Source organism: Pungitius pungitius, chromosome 5, assembly GCF_949316345.1.
Source record: "Pungitius pungitius chromosome 5, fPunPun2.1, whole genome shotgun sequence".
Classification (NCBI taxonomy): domain Eukaryota; kingdom Metazoa; phylum Chordata; class Actinopteri; order Perciformes; family Gasterosteidae; genus Pungitius; species Pungitius pungitius.
The window spans coordinates 23,527,876-23,553,351 of NC_084904.1; the positions used below are offsets into that span (position 1 = coordinate 23,527,876).

The following is a 25,476-nucleotide window of genomic DNA, read 5'->3' on the forward strand; positions in this document are numbered from 1 at the left end:
CACATTTTTAGATATTAAGTCAAATTATGAATTAATTATGTTGCACAAACAGCAAAATTCTTTAAAATGATGTAAAAAAAACAATGAAGAAAAAATGTACTTTCTAAGTTAAGGAAGCCAAAAATGCTATACTGTCTTATAAATGCTAAAAATTCAACTTGATGAGTAAAGAAAGTGATCAGAGAGAGCAAAATGTGATTGTAAATCAAATTTCATACAGTTTTCATGATTGAGACACATTGAGAGTGTTTTGACAGAAGTCCTGATACTGAAGACAACGTCTGCCTTCATTGTCCAACTATGTCGGAAGCATGAATCCACTTTGGACAACACCTTCTGGATAAATGAACATGTATAAAAATACTGTAATAACTTCTTTAAAAAACAAATATTCTACATTACGCTTACATTGCATTTTTAAGCCATGGTCCACATTTAATGGAACCCGTCCCACACAGTGGCAGCAGTGGTCTGCCGTAAGGCTCACAGGGAGCAGTTGGGGGTTGGGTGTCTTGAGACTCTTCCATGTGGGACATGGAGCCACCAGCCCTGCTGTACACAGCGCACCGCCTCTACTCCACCCGCCATGAGGTCGCCCCTCATGACGGTGTTTATATTCTTAAGAAGCAAGCCAATAACAGTCCAACGTTATAACGAGCTGAATGTTCCCACTAAAGCAGAAGAGAGAAAACTGGCTTTTATGACATTTAAATTGCCCTCTGGGGATGAAGGTCCATCTATTAGTCTAATCTATCTATTGGGTTACTAGGAGATGTCAGCTTACAAACATCTGCATCATCTGACTGGAAAAAGGAATAGTTCAGTTGACTTTGAAAGGGTTCCAGGTGAGTGAAGGCGTTCAGGTAGCAACATGCTACCTGTGAGCTGGACCAATGAGCTGCTGTTTCCTGATGCTTTTACATCACATTCTGTAACCATCAAATCATGCAATGCTGCAGGACCAGTCCTCCTCTGGGCTCAAAAGCTTCTCTTTTAACTCGTTCATTTCTTTTTCATGCCTTTTTTGTAGTTCCTCTGTTTCATCATCATCCTCATCACCATCTTCGTCTTGGGTCTTAACTTGTCGTTTCAACTCCTCCACTTCCTGGTTGTGTTTCTTCTGCAGTTCCTCCATTTTCTCTTTCTCATTTCTTTTGTTTTTTTCCAATAGTTCATTTTTGAATTGATCCAATCTCTGTTGATGTATTTTATGTAATTCTGCCATTTCTTTCTTCTGATGTTGATGCTGTTTGGTGTGCAACTCCTGTTTCATCTGATTTATTTGTGATTCATGCTCAAGAGACAGTTTAGCTCTTCTATGTTCTTTTTGGGTTGAAGGCTGCTTGTTTAAGGCTGTCATTTCATTATTGTGTTTTTTCTTCAGTGAATCAATTTGTTCCTTCTCTCTAGTTTTGTGTTTGGCCAGAAGCTGCTTTTTTAGTTCATCTTCTTCTTTTTTCTGTGTTTCCTGCATTGACTTCAGTTTCCTCCGGTTTTCTTTCTTTTTGGTCAGCAGCATCAGAATCAAATCCGCCATTTCTGTTTTATGTTCGTTCTGCAGCTCATCCATACTTTGCTTTAGAGATGTTTCTTTGTACCTCGTGAGATTCTTTAAACTGTTGTATTCTTCTTGCTTCTCCTGCACTTCTGCAATGTGTTTGTCTACTAAAGCTGAAAAGTCTTTTTCCTTCTTCTCTCTGAATTCATCGAACTCTTCAGCTTTTTTTCGGGCCTCCTCTTCATACTTCTTCTGTAAGTTCTCCAGTTCTGTCTTGAACTTCTCCTCACACTCTCTTTGCTTTTTGGCCTCTTGCTCCGTTCTGATACGATCTTCTTCCTTTCTTTTCTCTTCATAATCTTCTCTTTCCTTTTCATATTGTTCTTGAAGCCTTTTCAGTTCGGTCTGCTGCTCCAGTTTTATCTGTTCATTTTCTTGATGTCGTCTTTCCCAATATTCATTTTGCATTTTCTCCTTGTTCTCCTGCTCTTTTCTCATCTCCTCCGTCTTCTTGTCAATGTTTTCCTTTGATTCAGAATCTTTTCTTATTTTTTGCTCCAAAGCTTCAACTTTTTGTTTCCAGCTTAGTTGTTGATCTTCTTCCTCTTGCTTTCGCTTCCTGTCTTCATCTTCTCTCCTCTCCTGTTCTCTTTCTCTCTGCTTACGCTGCTTGTGGATCTTTTCCTTCATTTCTTCAAGTTGATTTGTTCTCAGTTTTCTCTCCTTTTCAATTTCCTTTTTCTGTTGTTCCATTTTTCGATTCATTGATTCTATTTCCTCCTCATGTTTTTTTTTTAATTCCTCCCTTTCTTTCTGCATCTCTTCTTCCTTTTCCTTCAGAATTTTCTCTACATTCTTTTTTATAGCAGCCTCGGCCTCCTGGAACATCTCGTTTGTGTAGCAGCTGCCTCCATTTATTTTCAACATTTCCTCAATCTTGGTTTTCAGCTCGCTGACCTGCTTTTGGTTTCCTTCATCAATGTTATCAAACACATGGTACCTTCTGCCACATGTTTCAATCATTCTCTGGAATGGTTCCACACAATCTTCTCTAATGTACTCATCAATGGACTTCTGTTCACGCTTTAAATCATCTCCTCTGGTGAAAAGGATGATGATGAACTTTTCAGCATTTTTCCCAAAGCTTTCCTTGATGAGTTCTATGGTCTCCTTTTCCTCTTCTGTCAATCTACTAATTTGTAAAACCAGCAGGAAGACATGTGGTCCAGGAGCCAGAAGACCGATGCATTTCACCATCTCCTCATTAACCTCCTCGTTGGACAAAGTCGTGTCAAACAGACCAGGAGTGTCGACCACAGCGACACGACGTCCATCCACTTCACCTTCTGCTTTATGACAACGTCTGGTGACAGATTTCTGGCTTGATTTGGATACAAACTCCTTCCTTCCGAGGATGGTGTTTCCTGAGGAACTCTTTCCACTGCCAGTCTTTCCTATCAGCACGATCCTGAGACACTCCGCGCTCTGCTTGTCTCCAACATCTGTAGAGGAAGAAGAACTGGAGTTAACTCTAATGTGAGAACAGAATCCACTGCAAGGTAAAGTCCAGAACAATCATCATGATGTATTACTGCGATATATGTACAATACTTACAGGTCACCTCACTTGTTCTTCTCTTGTCCTCCAGCTCTGCTTGTAGTGAGCTGATCTTTTCTATTTGAGCCTGTGCAAATATTTCTGTCGTGTAGCTGTTTGGTCTGTCCATAAATGGCCTCATCTTTTCCACAGAGTCCAACAGCTCTGGGATCTGCTGCTGGTCCTTGATGTTGAGAACAAAAGATCTTCTTCCAGACCTCTGACAGAGCTCCTGGATCTCCTTTGTTTTGTTTATGAAGACAACAACAGCTGGATCTTTAGGATCTGACTCCACAGTGAACAGAATCATGGTGAAGTCATGGACTGGAGAGCTGAACGTGTTCTGGATGGTCTCTAACTCTTCCTTGTCTTCATCAGTGAGGGGACCCACAGGTAGGACATGAAGGAAGACGTGGACGCCCTCAGGACCACAGAGGGAGACACACCTGAGTGATTTCTCCATCACAGCCTTCTGGGGTCTTCCATACAAGGCCGGCAGCTCCACCACAGAGACCCGACGTCCACACACCTCTCCCTGATGTTTCACGCTCTCTGAGGAGTTGGAGACTGAATGAAGCTCCGTCTGACCTAAAATGGCCTTGGCTGCTGAGGTCTTCCCTGCTCCTGTCCTCCCACACAGAACCAGGTTCAGAGACGGTTTCATCTCTTCAGTGAAGGTGGGGAAGGTTCCTGTGTTTTCACTCACAATGTTCTCCATCTTCTCCATTAATGATTTATGGTCATCTTCAGACATGCTGTAGTGTCTTCCTCCACAATCCTGTAGGAGGTCATTAACAGAGACACTCATTTGACCCTCATCATGTGTCAAGACGACCATTGAGAGTTTGAAGGCATCTGGATGAAGAAAACTTAGGAAGAACTTCAGTGTCTCCCTGTTCTCCTCAGTGAAGTCAGAAGGCTTCACTAACAGCAGCAGAACGTTTGGTCCTGGTGAACAAAGAGTCACACAGTGCTTCACTTCTCTTTTTAGCATCTCCATGGACAAATCGAAGATGTTTGGGGTTTTCACTACTGTTACTGGTTTTTTGTTCCATTTGCCACATGTGGCCACACTTTGTTTGTTTTTGAGGTTTGGTAAAGGTTTCTTGATGATGAAGTGACCTAGTTTTGTCTTTTTATTTTCACTTTTGCCCAGCAGAACAATCCTGAATCCAGAAGCTGTAGCATGAAAGACAGAAAGATCCAGTAAAGTGAAGTAAAGTGTTAAATGTATTATAAAGAAATCAAAATCCATATTAAAATGTATATTTTAAGACCTCATGCTTCAAAAGCAAATCCCTCTTGGTATAATACCTAGACTTCAATGTAAATAGTGTTTTCCTCAGTCGACGGTTCATGCGATACAAGAAAAAACGAGACAAACATTGTGCTCGCCACCTGCAGCACGCCAGCATCACAGCGACAACACACTGCTCCTCTCTTCACTGGTTACCAGTGGCTGCCTCATCCAGTTCAAAGCCCTGGTGCTCACGTAGCATGCTGTGAATGGATGGGGTCCAGTCTCCATCCAAGACCTGGTGAAACCCTCCATCCCAACATCAAGCTGCTTGTTCCTCACTGAGAGCAAAACACTGGACTAGATCTCAGCTTTAAGGTACTTTTAGGTAAAAGTCACAGGCATAATCACAGCCACTTTACAATCCACTTCAGTCCTGTGTCTGAATTCCTCAGAAAGTGATGGCTGTAATGTTCTTTGGGTTCAGTTGCTTGAGATGTTTTGTATTCTCTTTTCTAGTTTCACTCCAATTCAACGTTGCCAATATGTCATATGCATAGCTGTGTGTATGAAAGAGTTTGAATGGCTTTATTTGAATTTATTTATGTTAACGCAAGTAAAAAACAAAGATAACAGAACTTATTCCGTTCTATTCCTTATTGGTTGAGGACGTCACATGATCAGCACTGGGATCACTTTACTTACTGGGCGTTTCTGATGTTTTCTCTGGGAGGGACGGTTTTGGACTGGTTTTAGCTCCACGCAGCCCTGGAAAAACAAAATGACATCATTCATGTTTTAATGTCACCAAGAAGGACTTCTGCCAAGTATTTAGTGTCTCTTTCTGAACTTACCAGCAGCATCTGTGTGAGAAGCTGGACATTGATCTGGTTGTTCAGTTGCATCCTCATAAACATCGTGGCTAACATGCTCTCCTTTGTTCTCTTTTACAATTTGAGTAAAACGTGTGAACAGTTCTGGACGTCTGAGGTTCTTCTGCCACAAATATCTGTATTGACTCATCTGGATCATGTCTTCTAAGGGCTGGTTGAAGCCTGAAGTCTCCTCTCTAGGTGATATCAGGATAAATGAATGATCCAATGATTGATCACTGAAGAGTTTCAGGACCCTGCAGAGCTTCTCTTTGAGTTCCTCAGTGAAGTCTTCAGGCTGTAGAACCAGCAGGAACACATGAGGTCCAGGACCACAGAGACTCCTACAGTGTTCTACATGTTGAGTCAGCTTGTCTTCAGAGATGTTGGGCTGCAGCAGGTCTGGAGTGTTGATCAGAACTATCTGCTTCTGCTTGAATCCTCCTGAGGCTCTCAGACAGCAGTCTGGTTCTTCTTCAGTGTTGAAGTGCTTCTCTCTCAGGATGAAGTTCCCCACTGAGCTCCTCTGAGACCAGCTGTTCCCCAGCAGAACGACCCTCAGCTCAGACACTGAGAAGAAGACCACAGGTCAAAGGTGTTAGAAGGTGGATTAAAGTGATCACTGTACTCAGATCATAGAAAGCAGAAGTTAAACTCACGGTTTGGTGGAAGCAATTCAAAACTCTGGCTCCGCTTCACAGGCTGAAGATCACCTGACACGAAGAATAAAGAGACTTGATTTATTCACAACCTTCAATGTAAGAGACACTGTTTCAGGAAGGATGAATTTCTCTTGAATACTTAATGTGTTTTTACATCACATTTTGGATTGTGAGCCAATTTCTACGTTGAATAAAAAGTTTTAGCACCAAAGATGAAATTGAAGTCACATTTGACATTAAAACACTAATTGGTGTCTCTCACTGTTAAATGTCAGTCAGGAGGTTATAATCAGGATCGGCTGATTATCACGTTCAATAGTGTCACTCTGTAAGTCCCGCCCTCTTCTAACCACCAATCACCGGGTTGAGAGCCGCATGGAGGCTCTGTCAGGATTCGGGTGCGAGGGCAAGGAGGGAGGACTCAAACGCAGAGTTGATGAAAAATAAAGGGGCTTTAATAGTCAAAGAACTCAAAATCAAAATCGCTCCAACCAAAAAAGGGGAGGAAGGAGGAGAAAACAAAACCGACAAAAACAAGGACCTGGACTTGAAAACACAGACTTACTTGACACATGGACGATCGACATGTAATGACGCCACACAAGACAAGAGACTCACAGGGCTTAAATACACAAGGGAGGTGCAGGTGATTGGACACAGGTGGAAACGATCAGGCACGGCAGACAATCACAAGGGAAGACAGGAAGTGAAGCCACCCAGGAACACAAGAGACATGAAAAACTACAAAATAAGACAGAGCAGACCCAAACCGTGACAGAACCCCCCCTCAAGGACCGAATTCCAGACGGTCCTAAAGGGGGGCAGAACCATGAAAATCAGACAAGGGCGGGAGGGTGGGGACCCGACAACTATGGTCCGGCGGCCTGCCGGGGCGGCGGCCGGGCGTGGGGTGCTCTGGGGGTCTGCCGGGTCGGCGGCCGGGCCTCAGGGTCTCGGGGGGTCTGCCGGGTCGGCGGCCGGGCCTCAGGGTCTCGGGGGGCGCCGAGCGGTGCGGCTGCGGCGTCGTCGTGGCGGGGGGCGCCGAGCTGTGCGGCGTCGTCGTGGCGGGGGGCGCCGAGCTGTGCGGCTGCGGCGTCGTCGTGGCGGGGGGCGCCGAGCTGTGCGGCTGCGGCGTCGTCGTGGCGGGGGGCGCCGGGCTGTGCAGCTCCGGCTGCATGGCGTGGGGCTCCGGCCCAACCCCTGACCCCACCCCCCCTTCAAGGACCGACCTCCAGGCGGTCCCAAGAGGGTGGGAGGGAGGGTTCATGGTCAGGCGCCGCGGGGCCGGGACCGGGGGCGTGGTTCTCGGGGCAGGAACGGGCACTGACAGGCGTCTGGGGGCCGGAACGGGCGCTGACGGGCGTCTGGGGGCCGGAACGGGCGCTGACGGGCGTCTGGGGGCCGGAACGGGCGCTGACGGGCGTCTGGGGGCCGGAACGGGCGCTGACGGGCGTCTGGGGGCCGGAACGGGCGCTGACGGGCGTCTGGGGGCCGGAGCGGGCGCTGACGGGCGTCTGGGGGCCGGAGCGGGCGCTGACGGGCGTCTGGGGGCCGGAGCGGGCGCAGGCGAGACTCTGGGGGCCGGAACGGGCGCAGGCGAGACTCTGGGGGCCGGAACGGGCGCAGGTGAGACTCTGGGGGCCGGAACGGGCGCAGGCGAGACTCTGGGGGCCAGAACGGGTGTGGGTCTTGGACCTGGGGCCTGGGGCGTGGGTCCTGGAGCTGGGGCCTGGGGCGTGGGTCCTGGAGCTGGGGCCTGGGTCCTGGAGCTGGGGCCTGGGGCGTGGGTCTTGGAGCTGGGGCTGGGGGCGTGGGTCCGGGTGATCCTGTTGCCTTGCTGTAAGCCGCGTGTAGCTGGGCAGCCAAGGTAAGCACCCGGTTGACATGAGGGTCGACCCCAGGGTTAGGGCCCGCCAGACTAAGGCGGGTCCCGGTGCCAAAAACTGCCCGCTGGTGACCTCCCCTGAGGTCAGCGTGGGGCGGCGGGGGCGGCGGCCGGAACGCCTTCCCGTGTCTCTGAGAAGGCCGGTGGCGCATGCCAACGAGGCAGCTGGGGTTCCCAGGCAAATGCCGGACCCGAGGTGGGCCGCCCGCTGCACGCTGCGGGGCCCTCCTCGAGCCAGACGGGTTCCCCAGAATGGGTTCTGGGGACCCCACTCCGCTGAGTCCTTCTTCGGTGGCGTCATTCTGTCAGGATTCGGGTGCGAGGGCAAGGAGGGAGGACTCAAACGCAGAGTTGATGAAAAATAAAGGGGCTTTAATAGTCAAAGAACTCGAAATCAAAATCGCTCCAACCAAAAAAGGGGAGGAAGGAGGAGAAAACAAAACCGACAAAAACAAGGACCTGGACTTGAAAACACAGACTTACTTGACACATGGACGATCGACATGTAATGACGCCACACAAGACAAGAGACTCACAGGGCTTAAATACACAAGGGAGGTGCAGGTGATTGGACACAGGTGGAAACGATCAGGCACGGCAGACAATCACAAGGAAAGACAGGACAAGGCAGGAAGTGAAGCCACCCAGGAACACAAGAGACATGAAAAACTACAAAATAAGACAGAGCAGACCCAAACCGTGACAGGCTCTTTATATGATGGTCTGGACAGAGGGGACCGTCTCCATGTGGACCGATGAGGCCCCACAGGACTCACCTGGTGAAGCAGACGCCATCATGTGCTCCGCTCAAACCGCTCAAACCGCTGAATGAAGAGAGGCGTGAAAGGGAGTTAAATGATGTCACACTTGATATGAAACATCTCCAGTAACTACACAGCACCCAATATGTTAACTTTCATTCCCTTTTTCATCAGTGGATCATTTCCACAGCTTTTTGATTATTAGCAAGGTGAAAACTTAATGATTGACACAATGGAATTATCAATGTCAATAAAATGGTTATAATAATAAGAAGCCATCTGTTGTGTTATTTAACAACTTAACCTTCATTTTCTTTTTTTAAATGAAGACTAAAAAAAAAGTAAACTCCTGACTACGTAAACTGGTAAAAACGCACCTTTCTTATTGATCATTACTCATCTTCATAAAGACGTCCTGAGCTGGACAGCTGTCATCATACGGTACGTTTGCAGCTATTGAGTTCAATCACAGAAAGTGGTTTTCATCTGACACCTGCTGCTGCTATCATCATCATCATCATCATTTTAAATATGAACTTTAGTTCTGTCATCATAAACCAACATTACTCTGTCATAAAGTCTTTGTGCTTTCGCTCCTCACAGAAGCTTCTGTGGATGGTGGTTCTACCTGATGGAGGTTCTACCTGATGGTGGTTCTATCTGATGGAGGATCTACCTGATGGAGGTTCTACCTGATGGAGGTTCTACCTGATGGTGGTTCTACCTGATGGTGGTTCTATCTGATGGAGGATCTACCTGATGGAGGTTCTACCTGATGGTGGTTCTATCTGATGGAGGATCTACCTGATGGAGGTTCTATCTGATGGAGGATCTACCTGATGGAGGTTCTACCTGATGGTGGTTCTATCTGATGGAGGATCTACCTGATGGAGGTTCTATCTGATGGTGGTTCTATCTGATGGAGGATCTACCTGATGGAGGTTCTACCTGATGGTGGTTCTATCTGATGGTGGTTCTATCTGATGGAGGATCTACCTGATGGAGGTTCTACCTGATGGAGGTTCTACCTGATGGTGGTTCTATCTGATGGAGGATCTACCTGATGGAGGTTCTACCTGATGGTGGTTCTATCTGATGGAGGTTCTACCTGATGGAGGTTCTATCTGATGGAGGTTCTACCTGATGGAGGTTTTATCTGATGGGGGTTCTACCTGATGGAGGTTGTCCCTGCAGTGGTCCTGCCGTACACTTGGCTTACTATGTATTATTATTTTAATCACTTCTATTTTATGAATTGAATGTATTGTACATCTTTTACATTCTGTAGTCTGTCCTGATAGAAGGATCCTCCTCTGTCTCTCACTGAGGTTTCTTCATTTTCCCCATGGAAGGTTTTTCCTTTTTGGCGAGTTTTTCCTGTTGATGTGAGGGTTTGGGGACAGAGGTAAAGCCCTCTGAGGATAAGAGGTGTGTAAGGAGGGAAGTTAACTAGTTAGACATTTCTTCCGCGTCTCGATGACGTCACGCGCCGCCTCATCGTCTGCAGAGCTATCGCGATAACATTCGAGATTCTCCTTGGGGCCTGTAGTTTGGCTTTGTACCGTAACCGAGTCGGGAGCTAACGCAGCTAGCCACGAGGCCGTTTTTAGCATTATGCTACAGCGGTGATGCCCTCTTTCTGCGCCTATGAGGACACGAGGTCCCTGCCCCCCCCCCCGACGGATGAAGGAAGAACGGCTGTATAACCCGACGCTTCCCCGGGTTTCCCCCCTGAGGCCGCGGGGAAGCCTCGGTTCCCTCCGGCAGCCAGCAGCCCATCCCCCGGTGCTTCTAACCGGATCTCAGCTGCTCGGAGGCGGCGGTAAAAAGTCACAAACACGGCGGTGACCGTAAAGAAAACTACGTGCCACTAAAGTTATAAAAGTGATTAAACAAAGCCAAAAGAACAACATGATAAACGTGTGTGTTTAACTGCTGCACTAAAAATAATCTTATTAATACACTAAATCTGCTGATTTAATTCCATCAGAAATCAACATTCTACCAGCAGCTCCATTCATACATAAACTGCTTTACTTTAAATCCTCTTTAATAGTTTTGGTGGTTCACTCACCGCTTGTCAGCTCACTGCAGTACAGCTGGAAAGAGAAAGTAAAAAATATGCAGGAAAGAAGGAGCAAAGCCCTCCCTTCTTCCCAAGACTCTTGTCACAACATGTAAACTCTGCTGGGTGACAAGGAGACATTCACTGGTTCTTCATCCGTTGTCCCACACGTGTGACCCAACGCTTTAGACCCTCCACAGAGGACGGAGCAGTGACAGATGTCCAACATGAGGACACTGATGGTAACATCTGGAGGCTTCTTCTCTCAGACCTGCTGCCTCTTCACGTTGGGACCACACAAGGCCTCATGGTTCGTCTCTAATCCTTAACGTGTCACTGATTACTCTGTTTGTGCAACGCATTGCTATGAATTGTGGGTACAGTGTTCACAAAGGGCTTCAACATGTCAATCAGAGATCCTCAAACACAGAGATCCCCCAGCAGGACGGAACCTGACGCCGTGAGACCAAAGCCTGTGAGTCTTGTAAGATGCACCCAATAAAAACCAACGGTCATCACGCCACTCTGGACGGTCATCGTCTGCAAAGTTCTCCACAAGGAGGAAGGTTCCTGTCTTCTTGTCTTCACTGTCCCCCAACAGCACAATCCTGAGTTGAGATTCTGTTCATGCCTCAAAGAGAGAGAAAGAAAGAAATAATACAATCTGTAGTGAACAGTCATGTTTTCATATCTTTGATAACTCGTATTGAAAGACGACCCATAGAGCACCATTTGAAACATCTCACCATCGTTGTTGTTTCAAATGAGAGGTCGGAATAAGACGACTCGTTTGGTGGACATTCTTTCCAAGGTTGTTCAACACATGCTTCTTGGATGATGCTGGATCCATCAGGTCAGGGGTCACTTACCAGTAATAGTGTCCGGCTCAGTGCAGGTTGCCCCCCGTGGTTTCAGCCTCTTGCCCCTCTGATGCCCTGCTGCTTTTTAACCTTTTGTTTTACTATTTCCTCTTTTAATCATTAATCAATTCCACATTTATGAGTCATTACATTACATGTCATTTAGCTGAGGCTTTTATCCAAAGCGACTCACAATAAGTGCATTTCCACATAGAGATAGAGTCCTCTGAATGTTGTTTTACAGAGAAGACGTGTGTGTAGCCTTTTAGTTTATTCACACACAGGGGAGAAGAAAGGCCTCGTTTTGTTGAGTTACTTTCTTCATTTTGGGTCCAGGCCTCCAACTCAGACGTCCTCCTCCAGAGTGCAGAGCTGACCTCGGCCTCCTGAACGCACTCAGAGGTCTGCAGGTTGGAGGTCAGAGGTCAGCTGTATCTCCCCCTGGAGCCTTTCTATGCTTCGTTCCATTTAACCTTCAGAATAAAGGTTATATACATATAAACGGCCTCCATGCAAACGGTGTGTTAATAAACCCCAGTTTGGAGTCACTGAGCCTCTGGTTGCTTCATGAGGACGTGTGGACGCTGGAATGTAGGAGCCTGAGGCCGCCACCTGGAGCTGCTGATGCATGCTGGGACATTCTCAGGGTGTCTCTGTGGCTCTCAGCACCAAACATGTGGAAACAATTATTTTTCCACAAATAAAGGGAATATTATTATTGTTCTTTAAGCAGGAGATTGAGATTAGTAAAAAACATCTGCAATCACAGACAATTAATCAAGAATTATTTCTGCTTTTCACTGTTTTCTTCTTCTCCTCTTTGAGCCCCGCCCACAGAGATCTGATTGGGTGCTGGGTTTTCCACCTTCAAAAAGAACCAAACTCTAAATGTGAGTCTCAGAAGGGTGAGGACCAGAGATTAGTGCTCCTCAGCTCTGCTCTGCGGTACTTCACACAGGTCCTCCAAAGACCAGGTTCCTCTGTGTCTCAGTGTGCCCCCCCACACCCCCCACACCCCCCAGATGAGTTTCCTTCCAGTTTTAATGAGAAGCTGAGATCTGAAGTCCTGAACCCCGTGGAGTTTATAGACCTCTGTCTCTACAGGGTCCTACATGTTCCTCACATCTGGGTCAGGAGGCCCCCGCATGCCTGCAGCAGGGGGGGTGCAGGCGTCAGCCTGTCTGCCGTCAGCACGGACACATAAATACCTGGAGCTCCAGACGCCTCCTTCACTGTCGCTCTTCACTGCGAGGAGGTGAGAACGAGACGCCATCATGGTCCCACTGAGGCTGCTCTCCTTCAGCTGTGAGTCTCTTCTGCTTTACTTCATTCTGCTGATGTGTTCTAGACTCAAGACCAAAGACTAGACTGCAAACTAAAGACCAAAGACTAGACTGCAAACTGAAGACCAAAGACTAGACTGCAAACTAAAGACCAAAGACTAGACTACAAACTAAAGACCAAAGACTAGACTGCAAACTAAAGACCAAAGACTAGACTGCAAACTAAAGACCAAAGAGTAGACTACAAACTAAAGACCAAAGACTAGACTGCAAACTGAAGACCAAAGACTAGACTGCAAACTGAAGACCAAAGACTAGACTGCAAACTGAAGACCAAAGACTAGACTGCAAACTGAAGACCAAAGACTAGACCGCAAACTAAAGACCAAAGACTAGACCGCAAACTAAAGACCAAAGACTAGACTACAAACTAAAGACCAAAGACTAGACTGCAAACTAAAGACCAAAGACTAGACTGCAAACTGAAGACCAAAGACTAGACTGCAAACTAAAGACCAAAGACTAGACTACAAACTAAAGACCAAAGACTAGACTGCAAACTAAAGACCAAAGACTAGACTGCAAACTAAAGACCAAAGAGTAGACTACAAACTAAAGACCAAAGAGTAGACTACAAACTAAAGACCAAAGACTAGACTGCAAACTGAAGACCAAAGACTAGACTGCAAACTGAAGACCAAAGACTAGACTGCAAACTGAAGACCAAAGACTAGACTGCAAACTGAAGACCAAAGACTAGACTGCAAACTGAAGACCAAAGACTAGACCGCAAACTAAAGACCAAAGACTAGACCGCAAACTAAAGACCAAAGACTAGACTACAAACTAAAGACCAAAGACTAGACTGCAAACTGAAGACCAAAGACTAGACCGCAAACTAAAGACCAAAGACTATACTGCAAACTAAAGACCAAAGACTAGACCGCAAACTAAAGACCAAAGACTAGACCGCAAACTAAAGACCAAAGACTATACTGCAAACTGAAGACCAAAGACTATACTGCAAACTAAAGACCACAGACTAAATATCAGACTAAAGTACACTCTATACAAGCAATAAACCAAACTATAGAGTGAAGACCAGACCTCCTCTCAGGAGATGCTCTGAAGCTTCTCTTCATGATGTCCTGACCTCCAATGAGGTGGACAGCTGATCTGAGGTCTGATGAGCTTGTGTTGTGTCCTCAGTGCTGTTTGCTGTTGGCTGTTTCTCTCGAGCTTCTGGTGAGTGTTTCATCAAACAAATCAAATATTATATATATATTATATAAAGACTATACTAACTGCATGATGATGATGATGATTGTGATGAAGAGGATGGTGGTGATGACCTCTATGTGTTTCACAGAGGGAGAGGTCATTTACGCCTGTTTCAATGAGACCGCTGTGATGTCATGTGGTGAGAAACCACTCGTCTTTCTTTGCTCACAAAATGTTTTCACGCTTCATTATTGACCTTTAGAGGAGCTGGTCGGGGGGGGGGGGGTTGCCAGGCTAGCTGTTTGTGCTAAGCTAACCAGCCATGTTATGAACATCTGAGCATCTGAACATCTGCAGGATTTACCATCAAAGGGTCTCCCTGAGGACACTTCCTGTCCCATACCTCCTCTTCCTCCTCCTCTTCCTCCTCTTCCTCCTCCTCCTCGTCTCCTCTCCTCTAGATTTGGGAGCTAAGATCCAGCTGGATCACATCCTGTATAAGGTTGGTGTGGGGACCAGGTGTGGTGAAGGAAAGCGTTTCCCTGACGACGGACCTGAGACCTTCTGCTCCTTCCCCTGGGCGGAGATGGTGGTGGAGGACCTGTAAGAGGAGGAGGTCCATTAATCACATCAACCTGCTCGCTCCACCTCTGGTTCTGACCCCCCCCCCCTCTGTCTCCAGGTGTGGCAACAAGAGGTCCTGCGAGGTCCCCGTCACCGAGCTGGTGTTTGGTGAATACCCCTGCAAGGAGCAGACCAGATACCTGGAGGTGTCCTATACCTGCGCCACCCCTCCTCCACCTCCTCCACCTCCAACCAAACCTGACTGTACCAAACCAGGTTTGGAAATTAATGCTTTTTTTAATGCTGTTTTTAATCCGATTTAATCAACAGATTATGAAAATAATTGTTAGTTTCAGCCTTTTTCACATTTAATCTTTTATTTTCACCTCATTTTATTCTTGTCTGCGTTTTAATCCTTTTAAATCCAGATGAAATGTCCTCGTAGTTCTCATATTCATATTCATGTATGTTTATACTTTATGTACATGTTACACGTTGTATATTGTATTTATTCTTATTCTCTGTTTGTCTCTACAGGTGAAGATAAATCAGCTGATGACGTCTGATGAAAGAACCAAACTCACGAGTGAAAATGTTTGAAACTAATCTTTACTATTGATGGATTTAACATCAATAAAATCAGTTTCCTACTTCGCTGTTTGATGGATCGATTGATTGATTGAAGAGTATTCAGATCTTTTACTGCAGTTAAAGTACTTAAACTCTGAAATACTGAACTACACGTTAAAGTCCTGCTTTCTAAAGGTCCAATCAGCTCAAAGAAAACCTATTGATTGATTGATTAGATGTCGGCTAGTTGCTGGAGGTGAGGGAGGCAGACTGCAGTAGAATGAGAGGCTTTCTAAAGGCCCCCTGGTGGGAGACATTTCCACTTCAGTCCACTGGGGGGCGACAAACCAACGCAACATGCAGGTCACATGTCCAAGCTCTCCCTCTGTGTGTGTGTGTGTGTGTGTGTGTGTGTGTGTGTATAAACAGTGACGAATTAAAGTGAATTTGAATATATAATCCAATTACATATATTTTATTTTAGTCTTAATTTATAAATTCTTAAAACTCTTTAATTCAGAAGGAAAAAGAATCCCAGCAAATCAGTCAAAATCATTTTTTTTTCCTCAATTTTGACATTAACAGTAAAAGTGAAAAGCAAATACTTGAAATAAAACAAAACACGTAAAAAGAAAAGACAATTTCTGATACAGAAAAAAGGTGTGTTTATGTATTTTATGGAATTAGGACACAATTAAGCCTTCAAAATGCAAAACAAACCTGGAATATTCTGATCTGATTTACAACAGTTATTCAAAAGTAACCATGAATCTTAAAGTTTTGAGTTGTGCAGCTTAAAAATGTTTGTAAACTGAAGATTTCTGAAGACACATTATTAGAAACTTAATGATTAAGGGCATAAAAATCATTCCTAAAAATAAGTACGAGCCTCAGAGGTTTTATTAATGAAAAACAGTCAAGTATAAAGTTAATAAATTAAAGAAAAAACAGTGGTGAAATAAAACATTTCAAAATCAAACACAAATGAGTTAATGGAGGCTCAGATGTTTCCTCAAAGGACGCAACGTGAAGACGTGTCGTGTCCCTCAGACGCAACACGAGGCCCCTTGAGCTTTAGATGTTAATTATTAAAGGAGAATCAAACCCAAACGATCTATGATAAAATTCATTAAAGCAAATTATTTATAAAAATTACTGAATGTGTGTAACGATCTTTTAATAAATTGATTTTCTGCAGAACTATTAAAATGTTTTTATTAGAAAACATCCTGCGTTCATGAAACAATGTTTAATTCATCAAGATTCTAGTGAAAATTCTTAAAATGACATCCTAAGATTAGCTTAAGAAAAAAAGATCCTGTTAAAGATAAAACTTGTTCATAAGCAATGAAATGCACCAATTAATAAAACAGAAACATCTGGAGATGAATATTTGTCTCCATGAATGAAAAAAAAATACTTCTCTGGAATAGTTAGATAATAACGAAACATTTACATTTAGAAATAAGAGTAGTGTAGAAACAGTGAAATACTTGGACCCAGCGGCTCCTGGACCACGAGTCCAGAAGAACAGAAGAACAGAGGAACATCCACGATGCAGATGTTTGTAGAAGCAAACGCGTGTATTTAAAAAAGAGGAAGAATTAAAGAATCATCCGTCCACAAAACCACAATAACCCTGAAGAAACGGGAGGTCACGTGACCTCTGACTTTGGAGGCTTAGGTAACCGTGGCGACGCACACGCAGGTGAACAAGCCGGTGTTCACGAGGGCGGAGAACCTGAACGCACCTGAGGTGTTCAGGTCCTTCTTCATCTCCCTCTCATGAGATCACCAGTGACTTTTTGTAAACAAACATGGCGCCATGTTGATTATTAAAAACCGAAGACCAACGCAGGTGGGAACTTTCCTGACTTTCTCAGAGTCCCTGAACGCCTCAGAACCAAAGTAAAGCGTTGTCTTTTTGAAGCTCCGCGTGACGACCTGGACGACGATGACTCATCCGCGGGGGTCGGGGGTCGGGGGTCGGGGGTCAGCGCCTGGGCTGGCTGTAGACGGGGAAGGCCAGCGTGACGTTGAGCGAGTCGTTGTGCTGGACCAGCGAGGTGTGCTGGTAGTGGAGGACCAGCTCCTTCAGGGACCCGTACAGGTTGTACGGCTCGGCGAAACCGAAGCCGGTGCTGGTCTTGTTGATGACGCAGTGCTTCACCTCTCCGTCCACCCTGCGGGGGGGACGGGGGGGAGGGGGGGGTTAGTGATACGAGCAGTGAGATCCGAGCGGCACCATCAGGGGGGACTTACACCACGGAGCAGGCGTAGCAGCCCGCTTTGCTGCTGTCGCGGACCAGGAAGCTTCCGTCTCTCTTCCCGCGCAGCAGAGACTCCGCCTGAAGCCGGTTGATGTTTCCCAGACGCCACAAGCGCTCGTCGTGGTGAGGAAGGTCCTCCTCATCCTCCACCATGCTGTACTCGCTGGGGGGGGACAAAGAGAAGATCACATGACGATCAGGGGGGTCACTGGGCGGACTGGGGGGGGGGGGGGACTTACTCCTCTATGGCTTCGTTCTTCAGGCCGAGCCACTCGTTGAGCTTCCTCTGACGGACGCCCTTCTGAGTCAGCCACCTGAGTACACAGAGTACACACAGTACACAGAGTACACAGAGTACAGGCGTTAGCGTTAGTGCAGGCAGCGGGGGGGCAGCACCACGTGCTCTCGGGGGGGGGCTCACAGGAGGTACTGGTCCCTGGTCTTGCGGAGCTGGATCAGGTCCGGCTTGATGCTGTTCATCTTCTTGTCGATCTCCCGGTAGTCGGCGGCCTGCTTCTTCAGGTCCACCTCCAGGTGCCGCTTGCTGTCCACGATCTCGCTGATACGAGACTTCAGCTTGTCGTAGTTCTCCATGATCCTTCACACAACATCAACACTTCATGAGAAGAAGATGGATAGAAAACATAAAACAAGTACTGGACCGAAACCCTGAATCTACAGCAGGTGTCTTCCTGCTGACTCTGTTGCCATGGCAACAAGGGCTCCTCCACGTGTGTGTGTGTATGTAAAAGGGCTCCCCCAGAGTTACCGTGGCAACAGCCCTACCTCTGGATCTCCTTGTCGTTGCCCTCTCGCCGAAACTTCTCGATGTACTCCTTACTGAAACGCTCCTGGGTCTGACACTGCTCCTCAAAGATCTTGATGGTCTCATTGAAGGCCTCGATGGCTGTCCGCTTCATCTGGATCTCCTGCAGGAGACGAGGAGAGGAGACAAGGAGACGAGGAGAGGCTCGTTATCCCAGCGTCTTTGAATCGTAGTACATAGTATTTAATCCTATTGGGTCTTATTGCATAATACTGTCATGTACTGTAGAGTAGTATCACAGAGTAGTATCATGTATATTACAGTAGTATCATGTATATTACAGTAGTATCATGTATATTACAGTAGTATCATGTATATTACAGTAGTATCATTTAGAGTAGTATCATGTATATTACAGTAGTATCATTTAGAGTAGTATCATGTATATTACAGTAGTATCATTTAGAGTAGTATCATGTATATTACAGTAGTATCATTTAGAGTAGTATCATGTATATTACAGTAGTATCATTTAGAGTAGTATCATGTATATTACAGTAGTATCATTTAGAGTAGTATCATGTATATTACAGTAGTATCATTTAGAGTAGTATCATGTATATTACAGTAGTATCATTTAGAGTAGTATCATGTATATTACAGCAGCATCATGTACTGTATTCTAGTGTCACAGTGTGAAAGGTACCTGTGAGGTTCTCGTGTACTCCTCGTACAGCCGGTCGTACTCTCGATTCTTCTCCTGGAACTGCAGGTGATACTCGTGGAGCTTCTTCCCCACAGCTTCGATGCTGTCCTCCTTCACAACTTGGTCCTGCACAACAACAACAAGGTGTCCCATCAGAGGGCTGCTGAGCTGAAGCACCACCTGTCCCTGGGTTCAGCCCTGTGCAGACCTGCTGGTGTCTGGAGACCGGGTACAGCAGCTTGACGTCCAGTTTGGGGTTGTACTGGGCCAGGGACTCGTGGCGGTAATGGTTGATCAGCTCCACCACCGAGCTGAAGGTCAACGGGTCAGAGAAGCCATACTTTCCCTCTCGATGGAAGATCTTTATCAGCTTGTTGTTGCCTCCTTTCCTGAACGTGGTCAGAGGAGGACGTGAGGTCCAGAGTGAAGGTCTCACAGTACCATGAATGATGATGATGATGATGATGAAGGCTGGTTTACCTGAGAGTCAGAGTGTAATCTCCATGCATCTTAGTGGAAGCGTCTCGAACCAGGAACGTACCGTCAGCTGTGTCCCTCAGCTTCTCATTCACCTCCTCTCTAGAACACAGGAGAGTACTGTCACCACTCAGAGTACTAGTACTACTACGCTGTAAGAGTACTGTCACCACTCAGAGTACTAGTACTAATACCCTGTAAGAGTACTGTCACCACTCAGAGTACTAGTACTAATACCCTGTAAGAGTACTGTCACCACTCAGAGTACTACTACTACCCTGTAAGAGTACTGTCCCCACTCAGAGTAGTACTACTACTACCCTGTAAGAGTACTGTCCCCACTCAGAGTAGTACTACCACCCTGTAGTTGTGTCCTACCTGGAGATGTCTCCCCAGTACCACTCTGCGTCCTGCAGGGAGATGCTGTTGTTGAAGCTGCAGGACGCAGCTGGAGATGAAGACTTTATGGGTTTAGGAGGCAGCGCTGCAACGACAGGAAGACGAGCCGATCACAGATCAAAGTCATCACATCAGTGCTCTGCTACTGATGATGTCATCACTGACCAAAGCTCCTTAAACACGACACACCTCCTGCTGTGGATCCTGCTCCCAATGCAGCTAAAGCTCCCCCCCCCCCCCTTTACCCAGAATGCCCTTTTCTCTGCGCTCGCTGAGGACACCGTCGGAGAACACCTTGAACAATACCACCAGGTGTTGCCCCCCCCTCCTACCTGGAGTCTGCATGCTAATGTAGCAGAGGCCCCCCCGCCCCTCCTCTCGCTCCATGTCGGCCCCTCTGCTCCTTCAGAGCCTCACGGGGGACCAGACCCGGGTCCTCCTGGTCCGGATCTCATGGCGTCACCGCGTCAGCTGTGTGTTTTCTGATTGAAGGAGAGATCTTCAGGATCTCCTTCCCTGCTCCTCCGTGGGGGGGGGGGGCGCCTTCCTTCAGACTCCGTCCCGGATCCTCAGACGTCCGACGCCTTCAGGAAACTTAAAGTCCGTGTGGTTCAAAGCTCGGGAGAGCAGCTTGGAGATGTGTGACATCACCGCCGACCCCAGCCAATCCCGCAATGGCAGTGATATCACCGAGGCAACGCCCCCCCCTTTGCTCTGCTGCATCCTCTGCTGTGTGGACGATGATGTCATCGCTTCAGCTGCCGCTCCGATGGATCAACCATCATTACTAAATATTACTTATTGAATCCATCTCATGTAAACATGCTGCACTAAGATCAAAGACCACATGATGTCCTGCAGTGTGAAAGCATTAAATATTAAAATGATGCGCATATATATATATATATATATATATCATTATATATCTCATTCAAGTCTTTATCACTTTAACGATGGAGGTCATTTTAGATTCTAGTTCATTTGAACTTTAAGGGCTGCATGCTGTCTACGGCTCAACGTCCATATACGGTCACTTCCTGTTCACCACAAACCCATGACTGTCGTCACCATGACTACGTCCACTTCTTCTACAGGAGGAGAACACGCTGAATGACAAGGTGGAAATAAACGTTACGTTTATTTTAAACCTATTCTGGGAATCTCTGATCTGAAGAACCTTCAAAGATCCTGTGTGAGGAAGTCAAAGTGATCACATGATCTACATTAATCACGTGATGCAGATCTCAGTACACACACACACCTGGTGCTGCCTGGATCATGTTGAGCTCGCTGGTGATCAGAACCTCCAGGACCTGGACCAGAGGATCCAGACTGGGCTCGGACCTGAAGAAGAACAGAAGAACCTTCAGATCTTCAGTCAAACAAATGATCAGTAAGACAATAAAATGAGTTTCACGTTAAAACAGGAACCAAATTCTGAACCAGCCTCCTCTGAACCCACTGGTGCTACAGAACCCATGATGATGTCATCACTGATCAATGACCCGTTGGTTTGAGGAGGTTCTGGTTGATCACCATGTCGTTACTGACCCTGCAGCCGGTCTGAAGAGAACAGGGCTGAAGCTCTCCGCCAGGCTCCGAGGGCTGAGCTGGGTTCTGGACCCGTTCAGGCAGAGCCGGGCCAGGTGCCGGACCACGCTGAGCAGGGTCAGACCGTACTGGGCGGGGAAACTGGGCGAACTGGCCACGCCCCTCAGCAGCTGGGCGCATTCCTCCAGGTCACGGACCTCTGGAGAAGAAGAAGATGATGATGATCAACTGTTACCGGGGAAACCGTGAGGAGGATCAGAGAAGGAGAAGGAGGAGCGGGAGGAGGCGAGGGGTCAAAGGGTCACCTTGCACCGCGTGAATCATGTCGGTCTGCAGCGAGGTCGGCAGGACGGGACCAGGAAGATCCTGCAGGAACCGGATCACTCCGTCACACAGGGACGACACCTCCAGCTGCTCCAGGTCTGAAAACAAACGCTCCCCCAGTTATTCTGAGATATAACATCACATGACGCTTTTATCCAAAGCGACTTGCATTATGACCCATGAGGTACATTTTACTGGGGAGCAATCAGGGGTCAGGTGTCTCTCAGGGACACTTCAAACTACTCCATCGCCACCAGCACCCATAATGATCATGGTCATCACTGTTCATCATCTGCTTCTCCACTCTGAAGAGCTCCTCAGTGTACCAGAAGAACACCAAGTACGTAAAAAGTACCAGAATGTTCTACTACAAGTGGTGGAGTTCTGCAGGAGGACTCTGAGAAGCAGGAGAAGAAGCAGCAGGAGAAGCAGCAGGAGAAGAAGCAGGAGAAGAAGCAGGAGAAGAAGCAGGAGAAGCACCTCCTCACCTGCGTCGGCCAGCTGTCTGGTGTCCAGTCCTCCTCCGCTCAGACTGCGATACACACCGAGGTTCTCCAGACCTTCAACGGAGACACCAAGGACACAAAGAGCTGTTGAGAAGAAACACCTGCTTCATATGTGTGTGTATAGTGTGTGTGTGTGTGTGTGTATATAGTGTGTGTGTGTGTGTGTGTGTGTGTGTTTATATAGTGTGTGTGTGTGTGTGTGTGTGTGTTTATATAGTGTGTGTGTGTGTGTGTGTGTGTTTATATAGTGTGTGTGTGTGTGTGTGTGTGTGTGTGTGTGTGTGTGTGTGTGTGTGTGCGGTACCTTTGGCCTCGATGGCCTCCATCAGCCGGGTGAGGAGGGGCGGAGCAGAGTCGGGGGGTCCAAACTGTTCGGGCAGGTCCGGCATCATGAATCCTAAAAACAAACAGATACTTCCTGTCAAACTAAAGTTCTGACTTTCACGTGATGAAGATTAAAGATAACGGGTCTGGACTATTCTCATGAGGGAGAACATCAGGAGAACATCTTCATTGTGGGAGAAATTGTGATCAGTTAAAATCCCTTCCAAAATCAACTGTTGGTTAATAATCTATAAACATTTGAATAGAGACCATTTCTAACATTTTAAACAGTTTGATATTAAGATCCATTTCATTGTTGAGGTCTCAACGTTCACAAAGAGGAGCAGGACTTTTATTTTGAAAAGAGAAACAAAGCATGTGACAGGAAACCGCTAGAGGCTAAAGAAGAATGTTTCTACATAATTCTATCGATGTTTCGGTCCTCACCCTCCGACTCAGAGTCCGTCCTCACGGACGCCGCGGACGCCGGCCTTTGGGGGCGGGGCTTGGGTGTGGGCGGCGACATCCTCTTCCGACCAATGAACTCCACGTAGGTCCCCGGGAAGTCGCCTTTCTCCTGTTGGCCAAAGACGGAGTTGAAACAAGAAGAAAACGATGATGGGAGGGACTCAGGTGAGACCTGCTGGCTCTGATCCACCTGCACACTGTTCTCCTCACGTTCCATCAAACCCAAACACCATCTACTCCACATGTGGAAATCCTCTTTGATGGGACACATTCTTCTGAGGACATGAAGGTGATAAAGATGTGAGTTAAGGACTTCAGTGCCTTTATTTACAGGTGGGTGTTTTAAGAAGCTCCGTGGCACACAGAGCTTCTGAGGGATGAGCTGAGGAGGACTCGCTCGTTAAGATCTCACCTCCTTCATGTAATATTCAACATAATGTGCTTCAAACTGTCGTGAAAGAATAGATCTCTGCACGTTAATAACATTCTTTCTTCCTCTCTGTTCACTTCCTGAAGTTCAGTCACAGCTTCTGATTCATGGTCACATGACGTCTGCTTTATGGAATTAATCATTAGATTATTTGTGGATGGATTTTAAGAACGAGACATGAAAGTTCACTATTTTAACCTTCTAAAGGGCTGCGATGCATTCAAGGGCCGCCGCTCCGATGGGCGATTACGCCGTTCTGCATTTGGTCAGCTGTGTAAATCTCCGCCCTGAGGGTCAGAGGTTAAAGCGCCTCGGGGTTACCTGCGTGGTCTCGTTGACCCCCGGCAGCCAGCCGATCTCCGACGGCCGCTCCTCGGCCCCCCCGACGCAGCCGAGGGCGAGGAGCGCCCCCCTGCTGACCAGCAGCATGTCGCCCACCCGCAGGTCGATGTCCTCCTCGCGCTCCTTCTTGTAGTCGTACAGCGCTCGGTACTGGAAGCCCTCCGAGCTCATGGCGTCCACAAACACGTCCCTCGATTAAAGAAGAAGAAAAAGACCAGCGTTTATCCTGAGGTCTCCGACGGGCCGTCATCGCCGCAGGCCCAGCCGACCAATCAGAGCGGCCCCGCCGCGCATCATCAGCAGCCTGAGCACAGGTGGAGGCCACATCTGGGGGGGCGACGACTCCACCTGAGGGGGGAGGAGGAGGAGGAAGAGGGAAAATGTCAGATACGTTCAGTGGATTCAGACGACCAAGCAGAGGATGGTGATCCTGTAACAGATCAAAGGTTTTAAACCTTTATTAGAGTCGTATTCCCTCTGAAATGAATGAGGATCCCATGTTTAAAAAGTAAAACTTTGCAAAGCTATGAATAAATGACACCAATTCATTCTAAGAATTAGTTCATATAGATCTTAAATGCTCAATCTCAACATACACAATTTTAAAATTACAGAATAATCCTTTTTAAACTCATTTTTAGGTTGACTAAAAAAAGTGATAAAAATATAAAATGGTAATACGATTAATTAAGAAAGTGGTTGATTAATCGATGCTTCATATCTAATCAGTATCAGACATTTATTGTTGACACGTTAAATAAATAATAATCACAGTAACACAAATTATTGATGTGCAGTTAAAAAAACGGTCTGAAATGTAACAACATTTTTAAATATAAATATTTTACAGGTAGAAAGCTGCAAAGCACGTGGTTTTAACGGGTACCTGTCGTTCCTGAGAGGAACGATTTCAATCACGAACAAGAGAAACTGATAAAGGAATTTAAGACACATAAATAAAACGCATTTAAAAGAATACACTATAGTTTGTTTTACGTAATTTACACCTGTGAGCTTATATTCACACAAACGCCGCTGGAAGGTTGTAAATTCAAGGATACGTTTCAAAGCTCGTTGGTATTTAAACAAAGTATAAACAACAAGCATTTATTTAAACTCATTTAAAATAAGTCCTAAAAGGAACAGACATAAAACACTGCCGCTCTCCAGGAAACCGGAAACGACCACACACGCCAGTGTTAGCTTAGCATGCTAGCTTAGTGTCAGTCGCTCCTAACGTCTCACCTTTCTTTGCGTTTTTCACAGATTAAAATGTCCGGCAGCGCAAACAGGGGCCGTCATTGTGGAGCCCAGAAAACCCTCCGCGACCAAAGGCCCCCCGGAACCGGAATATCCCGATAACTTATCGATTATTGACAAAAGAAGAACACTCGTGCTTCAGCCGTCTGAATGTTAGCGGGTAGACTAGCGTCAAGCCTGCGTCAACATAGTAGAGTTACTTCCGGTACGGAGTTTCAAAACTAAACGGGTTTAAAGTATTAATACGCAAAATAAACTTCAGATTAAGGGTACAAATCTATGTTCGAATTCACGATCAAATTGTAATGATTCATTGTAGTCGAAATCTATTTGATGACGTATTTAACTAGGTAAATGCCTTACAGTGTAGCAAGAAGAAATGATAAGTTCAGGGTGGCTTTCAAAATAAAATGCTTCCGCCGAACATGTGTTGCAACGTTATCGCCGTTAACCGCATTAGCGACGAAGCAACGCCGCCTAACAAAGAACGTTGTTTGACAAACATAAGAGCGTTTACAGTTTTTTTGGAGAACATCTTTTAACTTCGCATTGACACCACAAACCAGAATTTAAGAGAT

The 25,476-nt window shown here is 46.4% G+C and overlaps 3 protein-coding genes across 6 annotated transcripts; 1 reads left to right on the forward strand and 2 right to left on the reverse strand.

Moving 5' to 3' along the window:
• Positions 1–265: 265 nt before the first annotated feature.
• On the reverse strand, positions 266–10,658 carry LOC119224670 (uncharacterized). Of its 2 annotated transcripts, XM_062562642.1 has the most exons (8): positions 10,587–10,658; positions 8,890–8,965; positions 8,528–8,575; positions 5,864–5,917; positions 5,187–5,774; positions 5,038–5,100; positions 3,114–4,274; positions 266–3,000 (listed from the first exon to the last, which is right to left on the reverse strand). In XM_062562642.1, exons 3-8 carry the CDS (start codon positions 8,547–8,549, stop codon positions 944–946), a joined length of 3,945 nt encoding a protein of 1,314 aa, XP_062418626.1. In that variant the 5' UTR covers positions 8,550–8,575; positions 8,890–8,965; positions 10,587–10,658; the 3' UTR covers positions 266–943. The 2 variants fall into 2 exon arrangements, with proteins under 2 accessions (XP_062418626.1, XP_062418627.1); XM_062562643.1 differs by lacking the exon at positions 8,890–8,965 and having other exon boundaries at positions 10,587–10,652.
• Positions 10,659–10,838: 180 nt separating this feature from the next.
• LOC119224676 (L-rhamnose-binding lectin SML-like) lies at positions 10,839–15,159 on the forward strand. The gene is made up of 8 exons (XM_062562644.1): positions 10,839–10,887; positions 12,275–12,327; positions 12,542–12,742; positions 13,930–13,965; positions 14,090–14,140; positions 14,403–14,544; positions 14,624–14,781; positions 15,043–15,159. The coding sequence occupies exons 3-8, from the start codon at positions 12,712–12,714 to the stop codon at positions 15,069–15,071; spliced, it is 447 nt and encodes a 148-aa protein (XP_062418628.1). The 5' UTR covers positions 10,839–10,887; positions 12,275–12,327; positions 12,542–12,711; the 3' UTR covers positions 15,072–15,159.
• A 798-nt stretch (positions 15,160–15,957) lies between these two features.
• Positions 15,958–25,094, reverse strand: LOC119224672 (phosphatidylinositol 3-kinase regulatory subunit alpha-like). 3 transcript variants are annotated; one of them, XM_037481878.2, is made up of 17 exons: positions 24,884–25,094; positions 23,618–23,986; positions 22,846–22,975; positions 22,379–22,471; positions 22,057–22,128; positions 21,550–21,666; positions 21,245–21,443; positions 20,955–21,037; positions 19,673–19,778; positions 19,298–19,396; positions 19,026–19,206; positions 18,818–18,943; positions 18,132–18,274; positions 17,767–17,943; positions 17,585–17,659; positions 17,338–17,508; positions 15,958–17,258 (listed from the first exon to the last, which is right to left on the reverse strand). In XM_037481878.2, the coding sequence occupies exons 2-17, from the start codon at positions 23,807–23,809 to the stop codon at positions 17,069–17,071; spliced, it is 2,154 nt and encodes a 717-aa protein (XP_037337775.2). In that variant the 5' UTR covers positions 23,810–23,986; positions 24,884–25,094; the 3' UTR covers positions 15,958–17,068. The 3 variants fall into 3 exon arrangements, with proteins under 3 accessions (XP_037337775.2, XP_037337774.2, XP_037337776.1); XM_037481877.2 differs by having other exon boundaries at positions 22,057–22,158; XM_037481879.2 differs by lacking the exons at positions 20,955–21,037; positions 21,245–21,443; positions 21,550–21,666; ... (3 more) ...; positions 23,618–23,986; positions 24,884–25,094 and adding an exon at positions 20,026–20,242.
• Positions 25,095–25,476: the final 382 nt, after the last annotated feature.

Coding starts and splice junctions, on each gene's coding strand:
- LOC119224670 (XM_062562642.1), bottom strand. CDS start 8,549: ATGATGGCGTCTGCTTCACCAG. Junction 4,275..5,037: donor GAAAACATCAGAAACGCCCA/GTAAGTAAAGTG, acceptor TTCATGCTACAG/CTTCTGGATTCAGGATTGTT. Junction 3,001..3,113: donor AAGAACAAGTGAGGTGACCT/GTAAGTATTGTA, acceptor CTTCCTCTACAG/ATGTTGGAGACAAGCAGAGC.
- LOC119224676 (XM_062562644.1), top strand. CDS start 12,712: ATGGTCCCACTGAGGCTGCTCTCCTTCAGCT. Junction 12,743..13,929: donor GAGGCTGCTCTCCTTCAGCT/GTGAGTCTCTTC, acceptor TTGTGTCCTCAG/TGCTGTTTGCTGTTGGCTGT. Junction 14,782..15,042: donor ACCTGACTGTACCAAACCAG/GTTTGGAAATTA, acceptor TTGTCTCTACAG/GTGAAGATAAATCAGCTGAT.
- LOC119224672 (XM_037481877.2), bottom strand. CDS start 23,809: ATGAGCTCGGAGGGCTTCCAGTACCGAGCGCTGTACGACTACAAGAAG. Junction 22,472..22,845: donor GACGGACTCTGAGTCGGAGG/GTGAGGACCGAA, acceptor GTTTGTTTTTAG/GATTCATGATGCCGGACCTG. Junction 17,660..17,766: donor ACCAGGGACCAGTACCTCCT/GTGAGCCCCCCC, acceptor CTGTGTACTCAG/GTGGCTGACTCAGAAGGGCG.